The 19,871-nt window shown below is 45.6% G+C and overlaps 1 protein-coding gene across 1 annotated transcript; it reads left to right on the top strand.

Annotated features, from left to right (window-relative positions):
- Positions 1 to 17,729: 17,729 nt before the first annotated feature.
- On the top strand, positions 17,730 to 18,247 carry LOC116903153 (histone H2A.J). The gene has a single exon (XM_032905517.1). It carries the CDS (start codon positions 17,797 to 17,799, stop codon positions 18,184 to 18,186), a length of 390 nt encoding a protein of 129 aa, XP_032761408.1. The 5' UTR covers positions 17,730 to 17,796; the 3' UTR covers positions 18,187 to 18,247.
- Positions 18,248 to 19,871: the final 1,624 nt, after the last annotated feature.

Genomic DNA, 19,871 nt, shown 5'->3' with positions numbered 1-19,871 from the left:
TGTGCGGCAGCACACCTGGGCTGGTCCTGCAAACTTTAGATATACAGATATATAATTTTTATATAACAAAAGAAAGATTATTGAGTTCCTAGGACTGCTGAGGCAGAAGGAGAAGAGGAAAGATAACAGCAGAACAGCAAGAGGCTGGGATCTGCCTAGACAGAACTGGTCAGGGGAAAGCCGAACATTTTCTCCCTAAAGAGCAAGGATGTGTAAAATGAACAAGAACTCACATGTGCAAGGACGTGTAAAGTGAACTTGAAAGACCCTCAGACAGAGGAGACTCTCGCTCCAATCCTGAGGACACCCACCACCCCATGAACACACGGGACTCAGTCTTGATGTACAAACAAGAGGTTTACTCAGGATACCAGTGCACTGGGGCTCCACACGGTCCTCACTCAGGAGGGACGTGAAGAGCCCGGAACAGCAGGAACACAGTCTATACAGTCCCCACAAGGTCACACAGCTTCATTAGCTCAGCTATCCGGTGCCAAGGATATCTGACTAGGCAGATGTTTCTTGTCCTGGAATTCCTGGGACAAGGCCGAAACCATATCAGCGCAGCTATTCCAGTACCAAGGACGTCTGATTTGACAAATGTTTTTTCATCCTGGGGTTCCCAGGACAAGGCCACAGCTATATCATCTGTTCTTGTGCCCGGGTAGCTTCCTGGAGAGTGGGTGGGAATGTGCTTTTTGTACTTTCTGGTCTAACATCTAGGGGCTAAGCAGAGGCCAACTTAAAATTATTTATTTTTAAGAAATGGCTGCGCTAATGTCAAGTGAGGATCTTTCAAACTCACTTGTGTTCCTTGAGGAGGTGTAGTTTATTTCTGTGAACAGATGTAGGTGTTGAGGGCCCTGTAGTGGGTCTGTGCTGCTGCGTATCATGAATAAACAAATCTACCATGGCAGCGATTGTATTTAAACCAATCACATAGCAACTTAAAACAGCCCCCAAACCTTCATATCTGCGTCTTGGAGCATCTGGTTTGTAGGGATATGCGAAGATGTCCAGCCCAGAGCCTGCTTTTGGATGGTAAACAGCAGGATGCTGGGCGATCTACAGAGGCAGCCGCTGCTAGTTGAAAGCAATCAGGGTGACTTAGGACTTTGGACGTCTGAAGTCTGATATGGTGTCCTAGCACTTGGGTGGCTGAGGCAGGAAACTGTCACAAGATCAACACCAGCTTGGGCTAGAGTTAGTTCTTGGCCAAACCGGGTTGCAATGTGAGACATTGTGTCAAAATAAAGCACAAAAACAACAGAGCAAGCAAGATAGCAACGTATTCAAGGATTTGAACTGCTAAGAACAGGGGAAAAGGAGGAGAAGGGCTAGGAGAGGACAGTGGGGGTTAACATGGTCAAGGAAGAATGATGTGTAAATGTATGAACAGACAGACAGACGGACAGATGATAAACAGATGATCATCGTAGCTGGATAAATGATAGACAGATAGATAAACAGGTAGATAGACAAGATGATATAGCAACTATCACAATGAAACTCGTTACTTTTCTATGCTAAGATATTAATAAACAATGAAAACTAAAAAAATGGACTTTTTTTTTTTTAAACAAAGAGTTCGGCGACTTGATAAAAATCTATTGAGGATGACTGGTAGAATTCCGGTGAGTCTGGAATGAAATGGAGAAGCGTTGTCTGAATCGATAGCAAAGGAATGAACAACCAAACCTTCTCCCTGGCTAGCACTGTGCACCTCAGCCCCTGATGCTTGAGAATGACAGGCTTCTCTCTGTCCGCTGGTGGCCTGCTTCCTGGATTCTCCCTGTCCTTCATTCTAGGAAAATGTGACCTGTGAGCACCCCGCCTCCTCTTCCCAGCTCCATCGTGTACAGCACCCGTGCATGCCTCGGCAGAACTGGCACTGGTGACTGCTGCACCTGCCCTGGCCCCTGGGTCTTGCAAATATCTGTGTTAGCTGACATCAGACATAATGGGAGGAAGGGGCCTGGGGAGGGGAGAGTAATGACTTCATTGACACGGTTTATTTTAGCTCCTGTTCCCTGCAGTACTGGAGTGTAGACAGAAGTATTGTGGGCCTTGTCTATTGATGCATCCTTAGAAGGTGCCTGGAAATGCAGAAAAAGCACCGAAATGCCGTGAGACAATAGGAACCCTTTGAAGTTCCAGAAGGCACCTTAATGTTCTTAATAAAGGCAACGTGCGGTGTGGGACTAGAACTTTGTGTTTGCTAAGCACATGAACTGTGGCAGGTGACCTACAGTCGCCAGTGCTCAGTTCTCCGATCCCCACCATGAATCTACTCTCTATTCTAGCACGTTCGACTATGCCACAACTGGTGTTGGAGTTTGGATGTGAAGTGGTTAATGGGGCTTTCTCAAAGAGAAGTCACTTATGTGGGGCTGAGGCACCACCTTAGGGGCAATGCACTGTTTCCCGGAGAGACAGCCCACACATACAGCACTCAATCGCCACACTACCCAATCCTATCTCGAGTGCGACCCTGTAGATGCATATTGAAGTCCTGAGGGAGACAAAGCCTGGAATTTAAACAACAACAACAACAACAACAACAACAACAACAACAACAACAACAGCAATAGCAACCTCCCCAAAGGAACGGTCTTGGTGTTTATTAAACCATAGATACCTTTGCACCTGACAGGCTGCACCACACATAGAAGGTGATGCTCCTGCTCGGACAAAGATTACCATCCTGCTTTGTTACTTTGAGGGTCCACTCTGAGGGACAAGCTGTGGCGAATGCAAGGGGGACTGCAGTCTAGCTCAGATTGAGCGCTGCTTGTGGGAGAGGCCTCCTCTGGGGATACTCCCGCTCCGTGGGGCCACAGCAGAACACAGAGTGAGTGGGGTTATTGATGCCGAGTGGCTTCTACAAATACTGGAGCCACCAGTGGAGATGAGTTACCAACACCGTGACGAACGCTGGCTCTCAGATGCGGAAGTCTGTGTTAATTCAGTTAAACCATAGTACTTGGTGCCCAGGAGGTGTCCAGCAAATCGTCTCCCCCTTGGACACGGGGCCTCATGTAGTTCAGCCTGGCCAAGGATGACCTTGAACATCTGTTCCCATAGCTTCTGTTTTTGCAGAGTGTGGGAATTACAAGTTTGCCACTCCATGCCTGGCTTACACGTGCTGAGGATGGAACCCAGGCTTCCCACCTAATAAGAAGCAGTGTGCACGCTCAGCTGCACCCAGCCCCATTGTTATCCTTTAAGCCCCCTTCAAGCAGCAGAATTAATTTCTCCTTCCTGTGTTCACAGTCATTTCTTCCAAAATTTGAACGTAATTTTCTTTATTTCTCCCAATCTTCCTCATTTGCTTCTATACTTGTTGTTATTGTTGCTGTTGTTGTTGTTGTTGTTGTTGTTTAAACTGAGTTAATGGCATGTTCTCCCAGCCGGTACCAGACCTCCATCTAGTCTCCCCACGCCATTAGAGAGGTCTGAGGAAGAACATCCTGAAATCTGCCAGAACTAATCCAAGCATCGGCTCCATCACTCGCCACTGTGTGAGTTTCCTTCCTCCATACAGGGTGGAGAGGCTAATAAAACCCTCTGAAATTGGGGAAATTAAACAAAACGTTGCATGGGAGAAGCTCGGCTTGAGTCTAGCTTGGGTTCTCAGGGCGGGATCAGCACACGCTGAGGTGAGTCCTTACGTCACTTCCTCCCACATTCGCTTGAGGGGCGCTCCGCTCCAGACTCCTGCTGGGCTCTTTGTGGATGTTCAACAAAGGAGAGATTCATTTTTACACTCTCACACTTCCCCATTCCCCACCTCGCCTCCACCTCGGCAGCAGCCCTTCAGGAATGCCCACGCCCTTATCTTTAAAGCCGGCACTTTCTAATTAGTACAGGCTCCTTGTTTGCCTCAAAGATAGAGATGCATTGAGCAAACACAGCCAAGGAGACAAGGTCCAAGAAGTCAAACATTACCCTCAGTTCTGGTCTTACTCTTTTCCCACTTTTCCTCCATTGAACTTTCCTGAGCTTCCACATGTGCCCCGAGATTCCGCCCCCACTAAACACCCCACCCCCTTACCCACCCCTCAGCATTCTCTCCACCAGACTCTTCCTCCTCTTGGCACATACTGCCCCCCAGAGGTGGTGGGTTGAACCTCTGGCCACTGAGGTGAGTACCACCTTCTGTTTGTCTGCTCTGACTAGAATTGTCTGCTATGGGTACATAATCTGAGAGTCTGGGACAAGGGACATTTAAAACTCAAGTCTAATTTTCTGCCATTGTTTTGCCCTTTTAGAAGTCAAATCCATTAAGGTGCAAAGCGATTTTGGTGTTCTTGGACATCCTTCTCTCCGGTTTTTCTGTGGAGCGGCAGGTGCACAGCCGGAACTCAAGAGAACATCCAGCCATAGACACTTGACAGACTGGGACAATAACTCAGGGACATGGGTCACAGAAAAAAACAAAACCTTTTATTTTTATACACATGCACAAGGGAGCCAAAGGGAGGAGAAGAAAAAGAAAGCAGACTCCAGTAAGAGAGGAACAGAGCCTTATGATCTGCCCGAGACTGACAGGTACCCAGTCTCCCTGCACCCAGCCTCCCAGCACCCACCCTGCTGCTGCTTGTCCCGTCTTCTTCTAAGGTCTACACCTTGGGGTGTGAGTTCTACTATTTTAATGAGATACATGTTGCACCTTAGTGATTTTTCTAGGACTCCACTAGTGTCTTAAACCAGATGCTAATGAAATATCTTTAAGTCTGTCTAAGTAGAGTGCTTATAACGACTTGTTTTTCTCATTTCCCTTCGTTCGCCTCCCAAGGTCTGTTTCCTGCAGGCTTGTTGTTCATGTGGTGTTTGAAGATGGTTATGGCCTCGTTTACATTTCCTTTGTCTTTCGTCACTTCCTGTTCCCCTTAGTTTGGAAGCTGAACCCACAACCCAACATATTTTCATAGTAAAAACCAAACCATGCCTTCCTACAGCCGGACAACCTCCTTGCTACTCACTCTGCACCATGAGCCTCACCAGACCTCACAGGGACCCCAGTTGCTGCTCTCAGGCCACAAGCAGCCCTCACACCTGATTTGGGGACATCAATACTGCTGTGTGTAGACACAATGACGTGTACCAACCCGGACTTGTTTCTCAGGATGCTCTGAACTGTTGACTGCATCCTGTTTGCTATCAAAAAAATGAATGATGATCCAGTGAAGTATCTTGGGCAGACAAACCGAGTCAGCATTATGGCCGTTACGACCACCATGTTACATTAATGTTTCATTTCTGAATATGGATATGCAGAATCAGTTTGTGGTGTGTGTGTGTGTGTGTGTGTGTGTGTGTGTGTGTGTGTGTGTGTGTGCGTCTTGTTTGTGCTAGTCAGAGGATAACTTGACAGTTTGTTTTCTCTTTCCATCCCTTGGGCTTTTACCGGCCCAGCCATCTTGCCAGCTCTGGTTTTTCTTAACTCACGTACCTGTTTCATCTTCTTCTTGGGACATTACCTTTTTTATATAATGATCTTAAGTTTACATTTTGAACCTTATGGTCTCTTCTTAAACTCTGCATTCGAGAATCCAAACCTACATGGCAGCTCGTAACAGCCTGCAGCTCCAACTTCAGGGGACTGGATGCCTCCTTCTAGCCTCTGCGGGCACTGCACATGCATGGTGCACAGATATATACGTAGGCAAAACAAAATGCCCATACACATAGAATAAAAATAAATCTTAAAGCCAATTTAATAACAACAACCAAAAAGGAATCTGATGTGTTGTGACATCTCTGTGCGGATGTGGAACTTAAGTCCAAACTGAGCATGCGTAGACCAGAACCCTAGACCTCTCCCCCTTTCTCCCCCGTCAACCTTCACTATCTGTTTTAGTTAGCTTTAACTGTCAGCTTGACACAGCCTAGCTTTATCTGAGAGGAAAGCCTCCATGCAGGAACTGCCTAGATCAGATTGGTCTGTGGCCACATCTGTGTGGGATCATTGATATAGGAGGGACGGGCCACTGTGGGCGGCACCATCCCTAGGCAGGTGGTCCTGGGCTGTAGAGAGAGTCAGTAAGCAGCGTTTCTCCATGTTTTCTTTTTCAGTTTCTGCTCGGACATCTCTGAATGATGGCCAGTAATCTAGAAATGTAAGTCAAATAAACCTGTTCCTTCCCTGAGTTACTTCTGGTCAGGGCGCTGGGTAGCTCTGCAGACCGAGCACACCTGACAGTGTCTCGTCCAATCTTTCTTACTGCTGTCATTTCAGTAGTCCACACCTCTCTCTCTCACCCAGGATGCTGTCGGAGCCTCCTTGCTGCTCCACCTGCTTTAGCTTTCGTATCTTACAGCTCATTTCCCACACAATGGCTGACAAACACTGTGGTAGTTAGAATAGGAATGGCCCCCACAGACTCATGTGTTTCAATGCTTGGCCCACAGGGCCAATTGGCACTATTAGGAGGTGTGGCCTTGTTGGAGGGGGTGTGGCCTTGTTAGAGTAGGTGTGGCCTTGTTGGAGGAAGTGTGCCACTGTGGGAATTGGCAGTGAGGTGTCTATGCTCAAGCTCCACACACTGTGAATCCAGACCCTCCTCTTGGCTGCCTGTGAAAGACAGTCTCCTCCTTGCTGCCTTCGGATCAAGCTGTAACTCCTGGTTCCTTTAACACCATGTCTGCTTGGATGCTGCCATACTTCCCACCATGATGGTAATGGACTAAACGTCTGAAACTGTAAGCCAGCCCCAATGAGATGTTTGCCTTCATAAGAGTTGCCTTGGTCATGGTGTCTCTTCACAACAATAAAACTCTAAGACAGACATTTAGAAAATACTAAATCGGGGCTGGAGAGATGGCTCAGCGGTTAAGAGCACTGACTGCTCTTCCAGAGGTCCTGAGTTCAAATCCCAGCAACCACATGGTGGCTCACAACCATCCATAATGGGATCTGATGTCCCCTTCAGGTGTGTCTGAAGACAGCAACAGTGTACTCACATACATGGAATAAATAAAATAAATAAAAAAAAGAAGAAAATACTAAATCAAATTGCTATTCTTCCTAAGACTCCAAGTAGCTTGCCATTTTATTAACATGATAATCAGAACATACAGTATTTACCAAGGGCCAAAGATCGTCTATGTGCTTTATAAAACTTACTAGTCATGACAAACACTGTGTTGTGGGATAAATTAGTTTTTAAGATTTATTTTAAAAAATTTGACTATTTTATGTTTATAGGTATTTTGCCTGACTGTGCAGCTTCCCTAAGGCTGGACTTACAGACAGGTGTGGCTCCCACGTGGGTGCTGAGAATTGAGCCCAGCTTTGCTCAAAGAGCAACTAGCGCTCGGATTTGCCGAGCCGTCTCTCCAGGCTCCGTTCTTTTCTTGCCACGTTGCCTTTCTGTGGCTAACAAAACTCTAGATGAAGAGAACACATTTTTTAGTCTCATGGCTTCTAGAATAAAAGCATTCAATGATATCAAGAAAAAACTATTTATCTCAGTGAAAGAAAATATACAGACTGATTTAAAAGAGAACTTGAATAAATATATCTTTTAGTACGATAAAATTCACGTGCTTCAGTCAAAACCCATGAATGTCAGTTGCTTTCACTTTGGTTTTCAAGAACAAACTCTGCCTGTCTCCGGGATTTCCCTTCACCTTGATAGCACTTGGTCTCCTGCTGGACTCACGGCTCTATTTTGTCATTTCTTGGGGCAACATGAACAGACATGTACTCATTCCAGAGAGGGAATAAATACCAGATCATAAATTAAGTTAAAAGACATGTTAAGTTAAAAGAATATGCGTGAATGTTCTGAATCATGGAAAAATGAGGTTGCTCCAAAAATTAGAAAACAACTTAATTATCTTGGCTCATGCCCAATGTTGGAAAGGCACACGAAGATTTACTAAACTTTTAACTTTAGTCTGATAAGCTGGTGACAGTGGCAGCAGCAGTACACACGCTTGATCCCAGTACTCTGGAGGCAGAGGCAGGAGGATTTCTGAGAGAAATCTTGTCTCGGGATGAAGACTAGAAAAGGGGTTGGGGGATGCTTGACAAATATTCACAATTCAAGGATAAATACTGACATTCTGATTTACATGTATACCATGTATAAGATAAATTGGAAGCCACCGGACAGGCATTGTCTTTGTATGTGACCCAGTCACACAGGCACAAGAACGTGAGTTAGTTAGAAATGAAGTCTACATAATACGATTTTTTTTTCACAGATTATTCAACATGAACTAAGAAGATTCTTTCATTGTGATTCACAAAACATAAATTGGCTATGAACACTACAAGAGAAAATTGAGGAGTGTTTTGTCAGTACTGGTAAATTTCTGAGATTTAATTTTATGTGTGTATGTAAGTGTGTGTGTGTGTGTGTGCACACGCACGTGTGTAGATGACTGAGGAGAACCAGAAGACATCTGATCGCTTGGAACTGGAATTATAGACAGTTAGGAGCTGGGAAGCCAACACATGTCTTCCACAAAAGCATCAAGTGTTCTTAACGTGTAATCTTCTTTCTGTTGGGTTTCAAACCCTGGGACAGATGGCTGAGATGTCATTTAACTCCTGCATCCCTCTGTCTGTACCTGTTATAAGGCCCTCCTGGCTTGCATACCTCACTGCTACCTTGAACTCTCCAGCCCAGGGGTCTGGACTGTTCTTCCCTGTATAACCAATCATTTTGGTCGTCCACTTTTTGTACCTTTGGGATTCCTGGTTGTTGCACCTGGTTCCCCTCCCGCCCCCCCTTTCCCACATGGCATAGCTCAGACTGGTCTTGGCCATTTTGGACCTTCCTAGAGGTCCCTGCCCCTAATTATTTCTCCCTCTTTTCTTCAATGAATCTCCTCCTCCATAACTAAGAGCAGACATGTTTCCTTTTCCTTCCTTCCTTCCTTCCTTCCTTCCTTCCTTCCTTCCTTCCTTTTCCTTCCTTCCTTCCTCCCTCCTTCCCTTTCTTCTTTCTTTCTCTTCCTTCCTTCCTTTCTTTCTTTTTTTTCGTTTACTTTCCAGCCCTGATGCTGGTAAATTTAGAATCAAGTTTCAAGTAATATAACACTCCACTGAATTCATAGTTGAGAATACTGAATTATCTAATGGGAATGGACAGAGTATTATGCTGTTATTTCCAGTGAAATAAATTATTTTTTAAAAAATTGTTTGCCATTATATAAGTTCAAAGTTTAAGAAAAAGGCTTTGGGTTCTTCACTCGGCTAGCACATGTTTTCACAGTGTGCCTATAGGTTGCTGGACACGAGAAGCCATTTCCAGTTATAGACTCCATGAACTTTAAATAGAGCAAACATACTCGAAAGATAGTATTTTGCTCAAGGTTGTTAGTGCGTGTAAAATGCACGTCTGACTTCAAAACTCAGTTCAAAACAATATAAGATATTATACCCCAATAGTTTTTCTGTTGGTGATACTAACATTGTTGACATACTGGGTCACATAAACTATTTTCATTAACATTAACTGCCCTTTTTTGTTGTTTTCAAACATTTTACTTCTTTATTTTTCTTTTTAACTTTTTCAACACAGTACTAAACATTTGAAATTACATGTGTGGGGCTCACATCCTGGTGTTTTATTTCTGCCAAGCAGCAGGGTTCTGGGCTAGTTTAGGGCTGTGTTCACACAGAACGTTAACTAGTTTAAAAGAAAATTGGTTGATGCAACTTCGTAATCATCTACTTTGAAAACACACGCTCTTCTGTGACAACAGGAGCTAATTGAATTGCAAATTAATTTGAGTTTAAATGGAGGCTTTTCCACCAGCTTTATGTCCCGTGTCAAACTTATTGATGTCTTCAAGCTCCACAGGGATAACAAGGTTATTTCGTGGGGCTGTTGTGAGGGTCATAGGAAGGCAGATAATGTGCTCGGCACAGTGCTGTCCTTAAAGTGGGAGGAACTGGGTTAAGAAGTGACCGAAGGAACAGAGGTGGATGGCTCTTCGGGCTGTTCAAAAAAGAGGGAGGTGTCAATCTTATCACAGTGAATTGAAGGGAGAACGGTAACACTTGAACGTCAGATCAGAATGGGCATCAGGAGGGCTAAAGATGCAAAACCCAACTACCTGCCTTTCATAGACAAAGAAAAAGATCTGTGGGGGAAATGTTGAATACTGTGTGACTCAGTCACTGGTGTCTGCACAGCAGATGTTTGGAAAGGGCGAGGCACAGCGGGGGTCGCTCATTTCCATTTTGTACTCTGTAAAACAACTGGATTTTAAAAACTAGGATGTTTTTACTGTTCTGGACCTCATCCATGTGAAACAAGTTCCTCACCAAACGCTTGGGAAATCTGTATGTCTAGAAATGAGGTCAGCAGGACTATAGAAGGACTTCTGGCAGTTATGTAAAAGCCAGCTCGTGAAACAGCTTTTCCACCCATTTCCTTTGCATCTGACGGGGGTGCAGAAAGCTCTTCAAGCACTTGTGCATCAAACGCCCAGCCGGCCAACAGCCTCCCCCAGTGCCTACATTTCAAAGCCTGGGCCTTCTCACCTCCCAAGGAGTCTCTGACCCCAGATACCCATTTGTTCTCTATGTAATTGACAAGGTCCGGTGTCATCTTGCTTGCTTGTTTGTTTTGAGACAGAATTTCTCTCCATAGCCCAGGCTATCCTGGAACTCTCTACGTAGTTCCAGGCTGGCCTTGAATTTACAGACCTACCTCTGCCTCCTGAGTGCTGGGATTAAAGGTGTGTGCCACCACGCCCTTCCGACTGTTCTAAAGAATGTTTGTTTTGTTAAAAGCAGTTAAAATCCAGTTACATAAATGCCCCAGACTTGTAACAGAAGAACATTATGTGTGAGTTCCTATGTTGCTACTGATCTCCAAAACTTCAAACAAGAATAAACAATAAAAGTTTTAAAGAAAAGAAAAGCAGTTTGCAAAGAAATAAGTAAGTAAAAATGTGGATGTGGTAGTGAAGGAAGGCCCTTGATCCCAGATCTTACAGGCGGAGGAAGATCATTAGGATGAGGACTGGGTGGGCTACAGCCAGATCTTGTCTCAGAAGAAATCAGTAAAAAGTAAACAGAAAGTTGAAAGGACTTGGTTGGAGTGGGGGTGAGGGGTGGGACTGATTATGAACGCTGAAAACAGCTCACTTTCATTTATTTAATGCGTGCTCTGCTGCGTATACACCCGCAGGCCAGAAGAGGGCATCGGATCCCATCACAGATGGTGGTGAGCCACTGTGAGGTTGCTGAGGATTTAATCAGGATCTCTGGAAGAGCAGCCATGCTCTTAACCGCTGAGCCATCTCACCAGCCTGATATTTTTTTTTTTTTTAAATGGTTCCAAAAGAGATTTAGGTGAAAGGCATAAACTACAAGTCATCGTTGAATTGGTGAGAAATTAACCCACTAAGCTGAATGCTCATTAGTTAAATTTTGGTTTCTGCTGGGAATTGAACCTGGAACTTCACACATAAACTCGGCAAGCGTTTCGCCACTGAGCTACGTCCCCAGCCCTGAACAGAGTGTGCACTTAACTCTGTAAGAGAAGGACTGTAGATTCTGAAATTCACAGACTGAAGTCGGGGTGGGTGAGTGGGGGGGTTCACACCTACCTATGGGCACTCACCTAAAAGGAATTAGAAAGAGGAAGTGAGGCCTTGGATGGGTCCCTTCTTCCTCTGAAGGGATACATTCATACAAGTCCAAGTACCAGTGCCGCTGGGCAATGGAGTCTTAAGTTGAGCTGAGGGTGCAGGCGGAAGAGACATCAAGCCTCTCACCAGGGGCAGGCCCACGCCGATCACCGCCAGATGAAAGGGTTCACGAATACCTGACACCGCCTAGCAACGCCAGAGGAGAGTTTCAGTTGAGAAATTATCTAAATCAGGTTGGCTGTGAGTAAGTCTGTGGGAGATACTGTCTTGATGGTTAATTGTGGTTGAGTGTGGGGCCCATGATTTCACTGGCTGGGAGAGCGAAGAAAGCTAGCTGGATCGACTAGTGCTTTAAGCCCTGGGCTTTACTTCTTTACGATAATGGACCGTAAGCCGGAATCCTCAGTCAAATAAACCTTTCTCCCTCAACCTGCTTGTTGTCAGCGAATCCTCACAGAGGCAGGTGCAGGACACCCCTCTACCTTATTGTGTGAGATCATCGCTTCAAGCCCTCGTGCTGAATGTGGATTCATTAGGTGTGTGGCTGCGTGTATCACCCTAGGGATGAGAAGCACTGGATTCCTCTGGAGCTGGAGTCACAGGCGCGTGTAAGGAGTCTGGTGTGGGTACTGGGAACCAAACCGTGGCCTTACAGGAGCCTGTGCTCTTAACAATGGAGCCCTCTCTCAAGCCTGTGGGTCATTTGTAAAATGAAAATAAAAAAATAAAAGTGAAATCCAAGACTGCGATCAAATCTCTAAACCTATTAATTACCACAGCATGTTACCACCTTTTCCCTCACACAAACATGTCTGACGATTGACCACTCAGACTTAGTGCCTCATAGATAGGCACTCTAATTAATATTCAACTTCTTTAACCCTGAGCATTCTATGGCCATGATTTCTACCAGCAAAGACGCTCATGAGAGGTGACAAAGACGTAACAAATCTTAAGAATGCACCTCATTATGGCCTTTTCATACACAGAGCATTCATTATACTTTATTCTACAGTATGACCTCTTTTCTCTCCCTGCCTTGCTACTGGCCCATTTTGCTTTCTCACACTTAGTCAACTGACTTCTGGTTTCTGGTTGTGTGTATTTCATCCCCTCTAGCAACCTCTTTGTAGTTTCATGACCTACATACACATGTACACACATCAACACACCACACCACATCACACATCAACACCATACCACCACATTTCTGTTTTAAGTGTTCTGCCTGCATATATGCCTACACACCAGAAGAGGGCGCCAAGATCCCAGAGCCACCATGTGGTTGCTGGGAATTGAATTCAGGACCTCTGGAAGAGCAGTCAGTGCTCTTAACTACTAGGCCATCTCTCCAGCCTTTAAGGCTTTTGAGAAACTTCCATTCTGACTTCCACAGTGGCTGCACAAATACTTTTTTTGTTGTTATTTGTGTAAAAATAAATGATACTTAAATTTCATTTCTCTCTGCTAGTAATAGTTGTAGATGTTTGATTATCTTGAATAAGCAAAACTCAAGTTAAAATGGGGGGAGAGGTTGATAATCATTAGTATTACATTCTGTGTGTTTAATAGTTTGATAGACCATGTGACTTTATAAGGAAATAAAAAGAAACATATTAACTGTAACTGAAATATTTCAAGACAGAAAAAAGCAAGCACCTCGTTTTTCACTTGCTTTAAGAAACCGAGTTCATTAGACTAACAACCTCTACATCAGCGTTATATATGCTCAGACTCTAGAAGTGAAACGTCAGCCAACAGGGACAGAGGAGACTCTGGCCAAAACAGTGGCACATAAAACGAGGTTATACAAAATCGCACAGAGCCAAGTACAAATCCACGCTCCAATTTTTTAATCCTTCGTTGTCGCATCCAGAGCTGTAGTCACTAACAACAAATAAATCTGCTGAGAGATGGCACCAAGTACCTGTCACACGCAGAAAGCCTTTAACCATATCTAATCATATCTAATGAGAACCATATCTAATGAAATGCCAGGTTCCTGCTTCCAGGAACTGTAGAAATATCAGATGTAAAAAACTATCCCTTGGGGAGCCAGAGAGAAACCAGTCCTGAACATCCCCAGATGTAAAAAACAAAAAAAACTAGGGATCTGAAAAAACAAAATTACCGTTTTTTTAGTAATGTGTACGGAGAGCAGGTAAGCAGAGTCCAGGGGGAACTTATCTATTCTGAAGACTTAGAGACATTTTAAAAATGAGACACATTATATATAGTCTTTGGAAGTTGAAACAGAAGGATCACCGAGAGGCTTACACCAGCCTTAACTAAACGTAGACGCCCGAGTGCTCCCCTTGCCACCAAGGCCAGGTCCTTAAGAGAGGGAAACAGCGACGCATGAGAAAACCAAATTTACGTTGCATGGTGACTTTATTGTGGGTTTCCAAACCTGAACACCAGTCCTCATTCAGGTCCGCTTTGTCCTATAGGAACACGAAGCTTCAACTTTAACTTGAAGAGCATCCGAGGCTGTATCCTACGTCTAATGGGACCCTTGCAGCCTGGCACCCAACATCAAACGCCTCCGTTAACATAATCAGCTTGGCACACAAGAAAATTCATTCGCACAGACCGACCCAGACACAGCATTCAGAGCGCTTCCCAGTTGGTGGGTGGAGCCACTACACCTAGCCCTCCAATGAGAAGGTGCATAGAAGAGACTTAGTTTGCATACGAGACAATGCAACGCTAATAATTTTAGGCCGTAACATGGCCAGCATAATAAGAGTTCACAGCTCATTTTTGATTGTTTGGGGGCCCTGAAAAGGGCCTTTGTGAGTGGGGGAGCGGGCCAAGGAGAAGGCCTAGAGACACGAGCACAAGCGCTCAGCCGCCGAAGCCATAGAGCGTGCGGCCCTGACGCTTGAGCGCGTACACCACGTCCATAGCCGTGACCGTCTTGCGCTTGGCGTGCTCGGTGTAGGTGACAGCATCGCGGATCACATTTTCAAGGAAAACCTTCAGGACGCCGCGAGTCTCCTCGTAGATAAGACCCGAGATACGCTTGACGCCGCCGCGCCGAGCCAAACGCCGGATAGCGGGCTTGGTAATGCCCTGGATGTTGTCTCGGAGAACCTTGCGGTGTCGCTTGGCGCCACCTTTACCCAAACCTTTGCCGCCTTTTCCTCGTCCAGACATCTTCTTAAGTCTACCAGGGAAGGAGCAAGAAAGAAGCTACAGAAACTCAGCGCCAGGCAAGAGCTTATATTTCCTGTGAGCGGACCTGTTTGAAAACAGCAGGGAGAGGGCGGAGCTCTAGACCCCCTGGATCTTTGCGCTCTGCTAGCAACCAAGACCTGGAAAGAAAAAAAGAAAACCTTTGTGTTCCCTCTCCAAATTTCAGGAACTCTAGCATATTTGAAAGTTTAAACAATATAAGGTAACTACCTATCCTCCTTTTTAAGCACAAATAAAAACGGCGTGTCATGCTTGCCATCTACAGTGCGCGCTGATTCGTATTTTCTAAGCAGCATGCTTTTTCTTACACAATTTTGCTGTGAAAATGAAAAGAAGCTATATAGCAATAGAAATCTAGCTTACTAGATCTTATACCAAAGCAGTTTCCATTTCGCGTGTGAGTCTTTTGAGGGGATGGGAGAAGTGTTTCAGTGCTTTCTTTTGTGACCACGATAAGAGAATTATTTAATTCCCACTAAAGTTCCTGTTGGTTTCAACTATTTCTGCAGTGTGTGGGTTTTTCTGCTTCTCCTGCCTTGCAAACATATTAGTATTTGCTTTTCAGCCAACTGTTTCTATAGTAAACTCAGCTGAACTATTGTAACTTGTCATTAAGATCCAAGGTTCTCATTGCTTGCATGAAAAAGAGACTCGGTGATTCACATCTGTAATCTAGGCTCTGTGGAGGCTGAGGCAGGAGGATTGCCAAGAGCTGGAGGCCAGCCTAGGCTAGACAGACTCAAATACATTTCCCCTCCTCCCCCTTCAAATGGCTTGTAAAGTACCAGAAGTCAGAAGCATGGCTCTGAATAACAGGAGTGTCCTGACGTTTATTTCGTTTTTAAGACAGCAGAGTTTAAGGGAGGGGTCATAATACTTTCCCAGGTAATGCATGTTGGGGATTATGTATTTTAACAAATTGTTGGTCTTTAGTCTTAAAAAGAAAACTTCCCAGCAGGAAAACTGTTTTCTAAAGTTTTGTACTTATAAATGCTTTTAAGTTACAGTATTTTACAATTTTCATTAGTTCCATTATCTCAGACAGGATCTCTTTTGTTTGTTCCCTCCCTGTTTCTTAGAGATTAGTTGAGCTCTGGGATAGCTTGAGGGGGGGAAGCCTGAATGGTTAAATTTTACCTCATGACATCACTTATTGTATAACTTCAGAAATGTGGTAAACTGAAGTATCCGAGTGAACCAGAGGGGGGGAAAACACCTTTTTTTTTTGTTTCAAACGCCAAGGCCCTATAATCTGAACGAACATAAAAGAGAACAATTTGAGGCATTCTTCTTCCAGTGTCTGAGCCTAAGAGTAATCTAAAGTCTTGATGGAGCACCAAGACCTGCAGCAGGCACGCAAGGCAGAGGGTCCTCACCTCTGGAACCCAGTGGTTCTTCTCCAGCTCATACATACGAGTAGTGTTAACTTTTGGCTCAGCAGATTCGTCTGTGCTATTCATACAGACACCATTCCTGCCTAGTCTGTGACTGTGAGACCCTGAGAAGGAAGGGGCTGTCCCTGTGAGCAGCAACAGTGTCCAAGGACCAGCCTCCTGGGGTATAGGGAGGGCAGGCCAAAGAACCAGCTTTTGTCCTAGGCTGGTGGCTGCACACAACTTTAAGCCCAGCACCAGGGAAGCAGGCAGATCTCTGAGTTCAAGCCAGCCTGGTCCACATAGGGAGTTCGGGGCAGTCAGGGCTACACAAAGTCTCAAAAACAAAAACAGTCAGAAACCCCAGAAATCCTCTTTTGCAGCTACCTCTCCAGGTGTCGAGGGGGATGATGTGTCTCCTTCTAGGCAGGCCGAGTTCACCCAGTAAGCAATATAGTTGAGGTGGAAGAGCTCTGGAGTCAGATCATTACCGATTTGGATGTCCCCATTGGATACACTGGAGACCCTAATTTGCATAAGTATGGTATGAGGGGACAGAGCTGCTCTTCCGAGGGATCTTTAATTTTGGATTGTCTCCAGGTCCAGACTCAGTTCAAGTTTTTCATCCTCCTGCATCAGCTGGGTTTATTCATAGGCACTAAACACCAAACTATGCATACTGTTGTGTTTTATAAAAAAGAAAAAGAAGCCAAGGGTGTTTGGTAGAGGAGCGGTATTGTGCAGGAGTCCGGGTGCATCTGTGGGCCCATGCTGAGGCAGCCTTTCCCCCTGAGGTACCAGCCACAGGACTAGGTATAGTAGAGTTTATTTAGGGCATGGGGAGGGGAGTTGAGGGGGGTAGTAGAGACAAAGGCGGGGGGAGAGGGCATGAACACGTGGAGAGAGGGAGGTGTAGGGGAATGGAAAGGGAAGGGACAGGCGGGTAAGAGAGTAAAAGTGAGGAGGGGGCAAGCAGCCCCTTTCATAATGAGCCAGGCAGCCTGGCTATTGCCAGGTAACTGTGGGGCGGAGCGTAAAGGAAGTGCCAACATCATAATTTTTATTTTTTGAGATAAGGTCTCACTTCCTAGCTTTGTCTATAATTCACAATATAGCCCAGGCTGTCTTTGTACTTGCGATTTCCTACTTCATCTTCTCCAAGAGCTGGGATTGCCAACTCGAACCAAATATGGCTTTGCTTAACTCCCTTTTTCCCCTGCCCTCCCTCCGTACCTTCTTTCTCATTAGGCTGGTCTGGATCTTGGAATAGCTACACCTGACTTTAGGCTTCTAGCAATCCTGCCTAGGCTATCCTAGTGCCGGGATTACAGAAGCGAACCACCCAGTTAACTCCACATCCTAAACAGCCAATTACAACAGGATTGAGTATACCTGTGAACTATGTAAATTAGGACTAGAAATTTGCGCTTTTGATTGGGAGGCATCTGGAAGGGCGGGGCCTCTGCTTTCGCGAGCTGATTGGGAGAGGCACCTGTCTGTCACGGGCGGCAGCCAGTGCAGTTTGGCTAGGCAGTTCCGGGGTGGCGCGCGGCGTCCCGGAACTGAGCGAGCCGGTGTTGGAACTTCAGGAGCCGGGTCCAGCATGTCCGGGCGAGGCAAGCAGGGGGGTAAGGTGCGCGCCAAGGCCAAGTCGCGCTCGTCGCGCGCGGGCCTCCAGTTCCCCGTGGGCCGTGTTCACCGGCTGCTGCGCAAGGGCAACTACGCGGAGCGCGTGGGCGCGGGAGCGCCCGTGTACCTGGCGGCGGTGCTGGAGTACCTGACGGCCGAGATCCTGGAACTGGCGGGCAACGCGGCGAGGGACAACAAGAAGACGCGCATCATCCCTCGCCACCTGCAGCTGGCTATCCGCAACGACGAAGAGCTCAACAAGCTTCTGGGCCGAGTGACCATCGCGCAGGGCGGTGTCCTGCCCAACATCCAGGCCGTGCTGCTGCCCAAGAAGACGGAGAGCCAGAAGGTGAAGAGCAAGTGAACCCTACCGGTGCTGAGCCCGCTACAGTCCGCAGCCAATAAAGTCGGTGAAAAGCGAGTAATCCCGAGAGCTGTGTAGTCACGGGACCGACGGGGTGCTGGGTGGGGACGGGTCTCAAACTTAAGCGGGACGCAGGCCACCCGTGTGGCCATGTGCGAGCTGGAGGAACCCGGCGTTTGGGTTGGGAGATCCCCCTTGCATCACAGTGGGCAGGAGAAGCGGAGCCAGTGCGGGGAGACTGCTTTGAAATTGACTTTGCCCAACTCCCCAGTCCTCAGGGAAAAGTGGTAGGGGAGGTGTTTCGAGCTGTGAACAAGAAGCTGCCCCGCTGGTCATACTTAGAAAGAAAGGTTGAGCTGTTTGGAAAAGACAAGAACTTAGGATCCTTGGTGGGTGGTAGTTATTCACTATTTTAAGCTAATAGATGTTACCTATTCGTGATCACAGTGCCAGGCATCTTCACCTCGCACGCTTGTGTTCACGATTCTTTAAAGTGAAATAACTTGTGTAATACGGAAGTGAGTCATGGAGTTTGCTCTCTGGATGGTATTGCATAACAGCGGGGCCCATAGTCTTAAGTAGTGTAGGTTTAGCTGCTCTTAAAATGATTGTCTCTTGTTGCTTACGGTGGTGCCCCCTCCCCATCTCTGTATTTCGGAAGTAGAACGATATTCGTTGTTACATAGCAAGTTCAAGGCCATTCCTGAACTACATTAGATCATAATAGACACACACGTGTGTGTGTGTTTGTATATATGTGTATGTATATATACATACATACATAACAAATATATACATTTCCCCTCGAGTTTTAGCTTCCTAACAACCTCTTTTGTTTTTACTTAAAACCAAACCCAACTTTTAGGGATGACTGTTAACTTTCCTGAAATCTGGTTTCCTGTTTTCCCATAGCTGTAGAGTTGTGTGATGGCACGGTAATGAAGGGAAGGGTCATGTGAGTTAACACGGAGAGACCAACACTAGGGCTCTGGAAATTTGATTTTTCTCTTGGCTGTTCATTTCATGCTCAGTAACTCATTCTGTCCACAGGATCCACAAAACATCCCAGGGTAGGTTTCACTCTGGGCTTATTTTTTTTTCCCCCGGGCTGTCAGAGTTGAAGTCTTCCTCTTCATTTGCAGTATTTTCTCTCGAAATTTATTTCATCCCCAGTATTGGTTTGATATCCACATATGCCACGGGCCAGTATCTGGGAGGATACAGCTGTGAATAAGGCCAGCTAGGTTCCACTGTCCTGAAACTCACGTTTTTGGGTTTTTTTTGTTTTTGTTTTTGTTTTTTTTGTTTTTCTTTTTCATGGTTTCTGATGACAGGAAAAAGGACAAATAAATAATATATTACAAATCGGTGTCTGTTAGTGTTTGGTTCTCCACTGTTTGTGTTGACATTGGAATTCTTGGCGCTCATCTTGAAAGATGTACAAAGGCTTGTCACACCGCTGATAAAGAAGCAGGTTGCCCCCTCTGACACCCGAAGAGAACAGACTCCAGTGGCATTGTGGGCAATTTCAGGAGGTAAGCTTTTCATGATACAATTTTGGAAGACTAAGATTATTTTAGGAACTATGTATTAGCATTCGGTGCTTACATTGAAAAATACCATCTACGAGGACTAAGGGTTTGCCCTGTGACAAAGTATAGATAAATATGAGCAGGTAAGATGTG

The sequence above is a fragment of the Rattus rattus genome, chromosome 6, assembly GCF_011064425.1.
Source record: "Rattus rattus isolate New Zealand chromosome 6, Rrattus_CSIRO_v1, whole genome shotgun sequence".
Taxonomy (NCBI): Eukaryota; Metazoa; Chordata; class Mammalia; order Rodentia; family Muridae; genus Rattus; species Rattus rattus.
Note: the sequence above shows the minus strand (reverse complement) of the source record. Positions and strands in the feature narration are given on the sequence as shown.

Bases quoted from the DNA above. Each gene is read 5' to 3' on its own strand.
- LOC116903153 (XM_032905517.1), top strand. From the start codon at position 17,797: ATGTCCGGGCGAGGCAAGCAGGGGGGTAAGGTGCGCGCCAAGGCCAAG.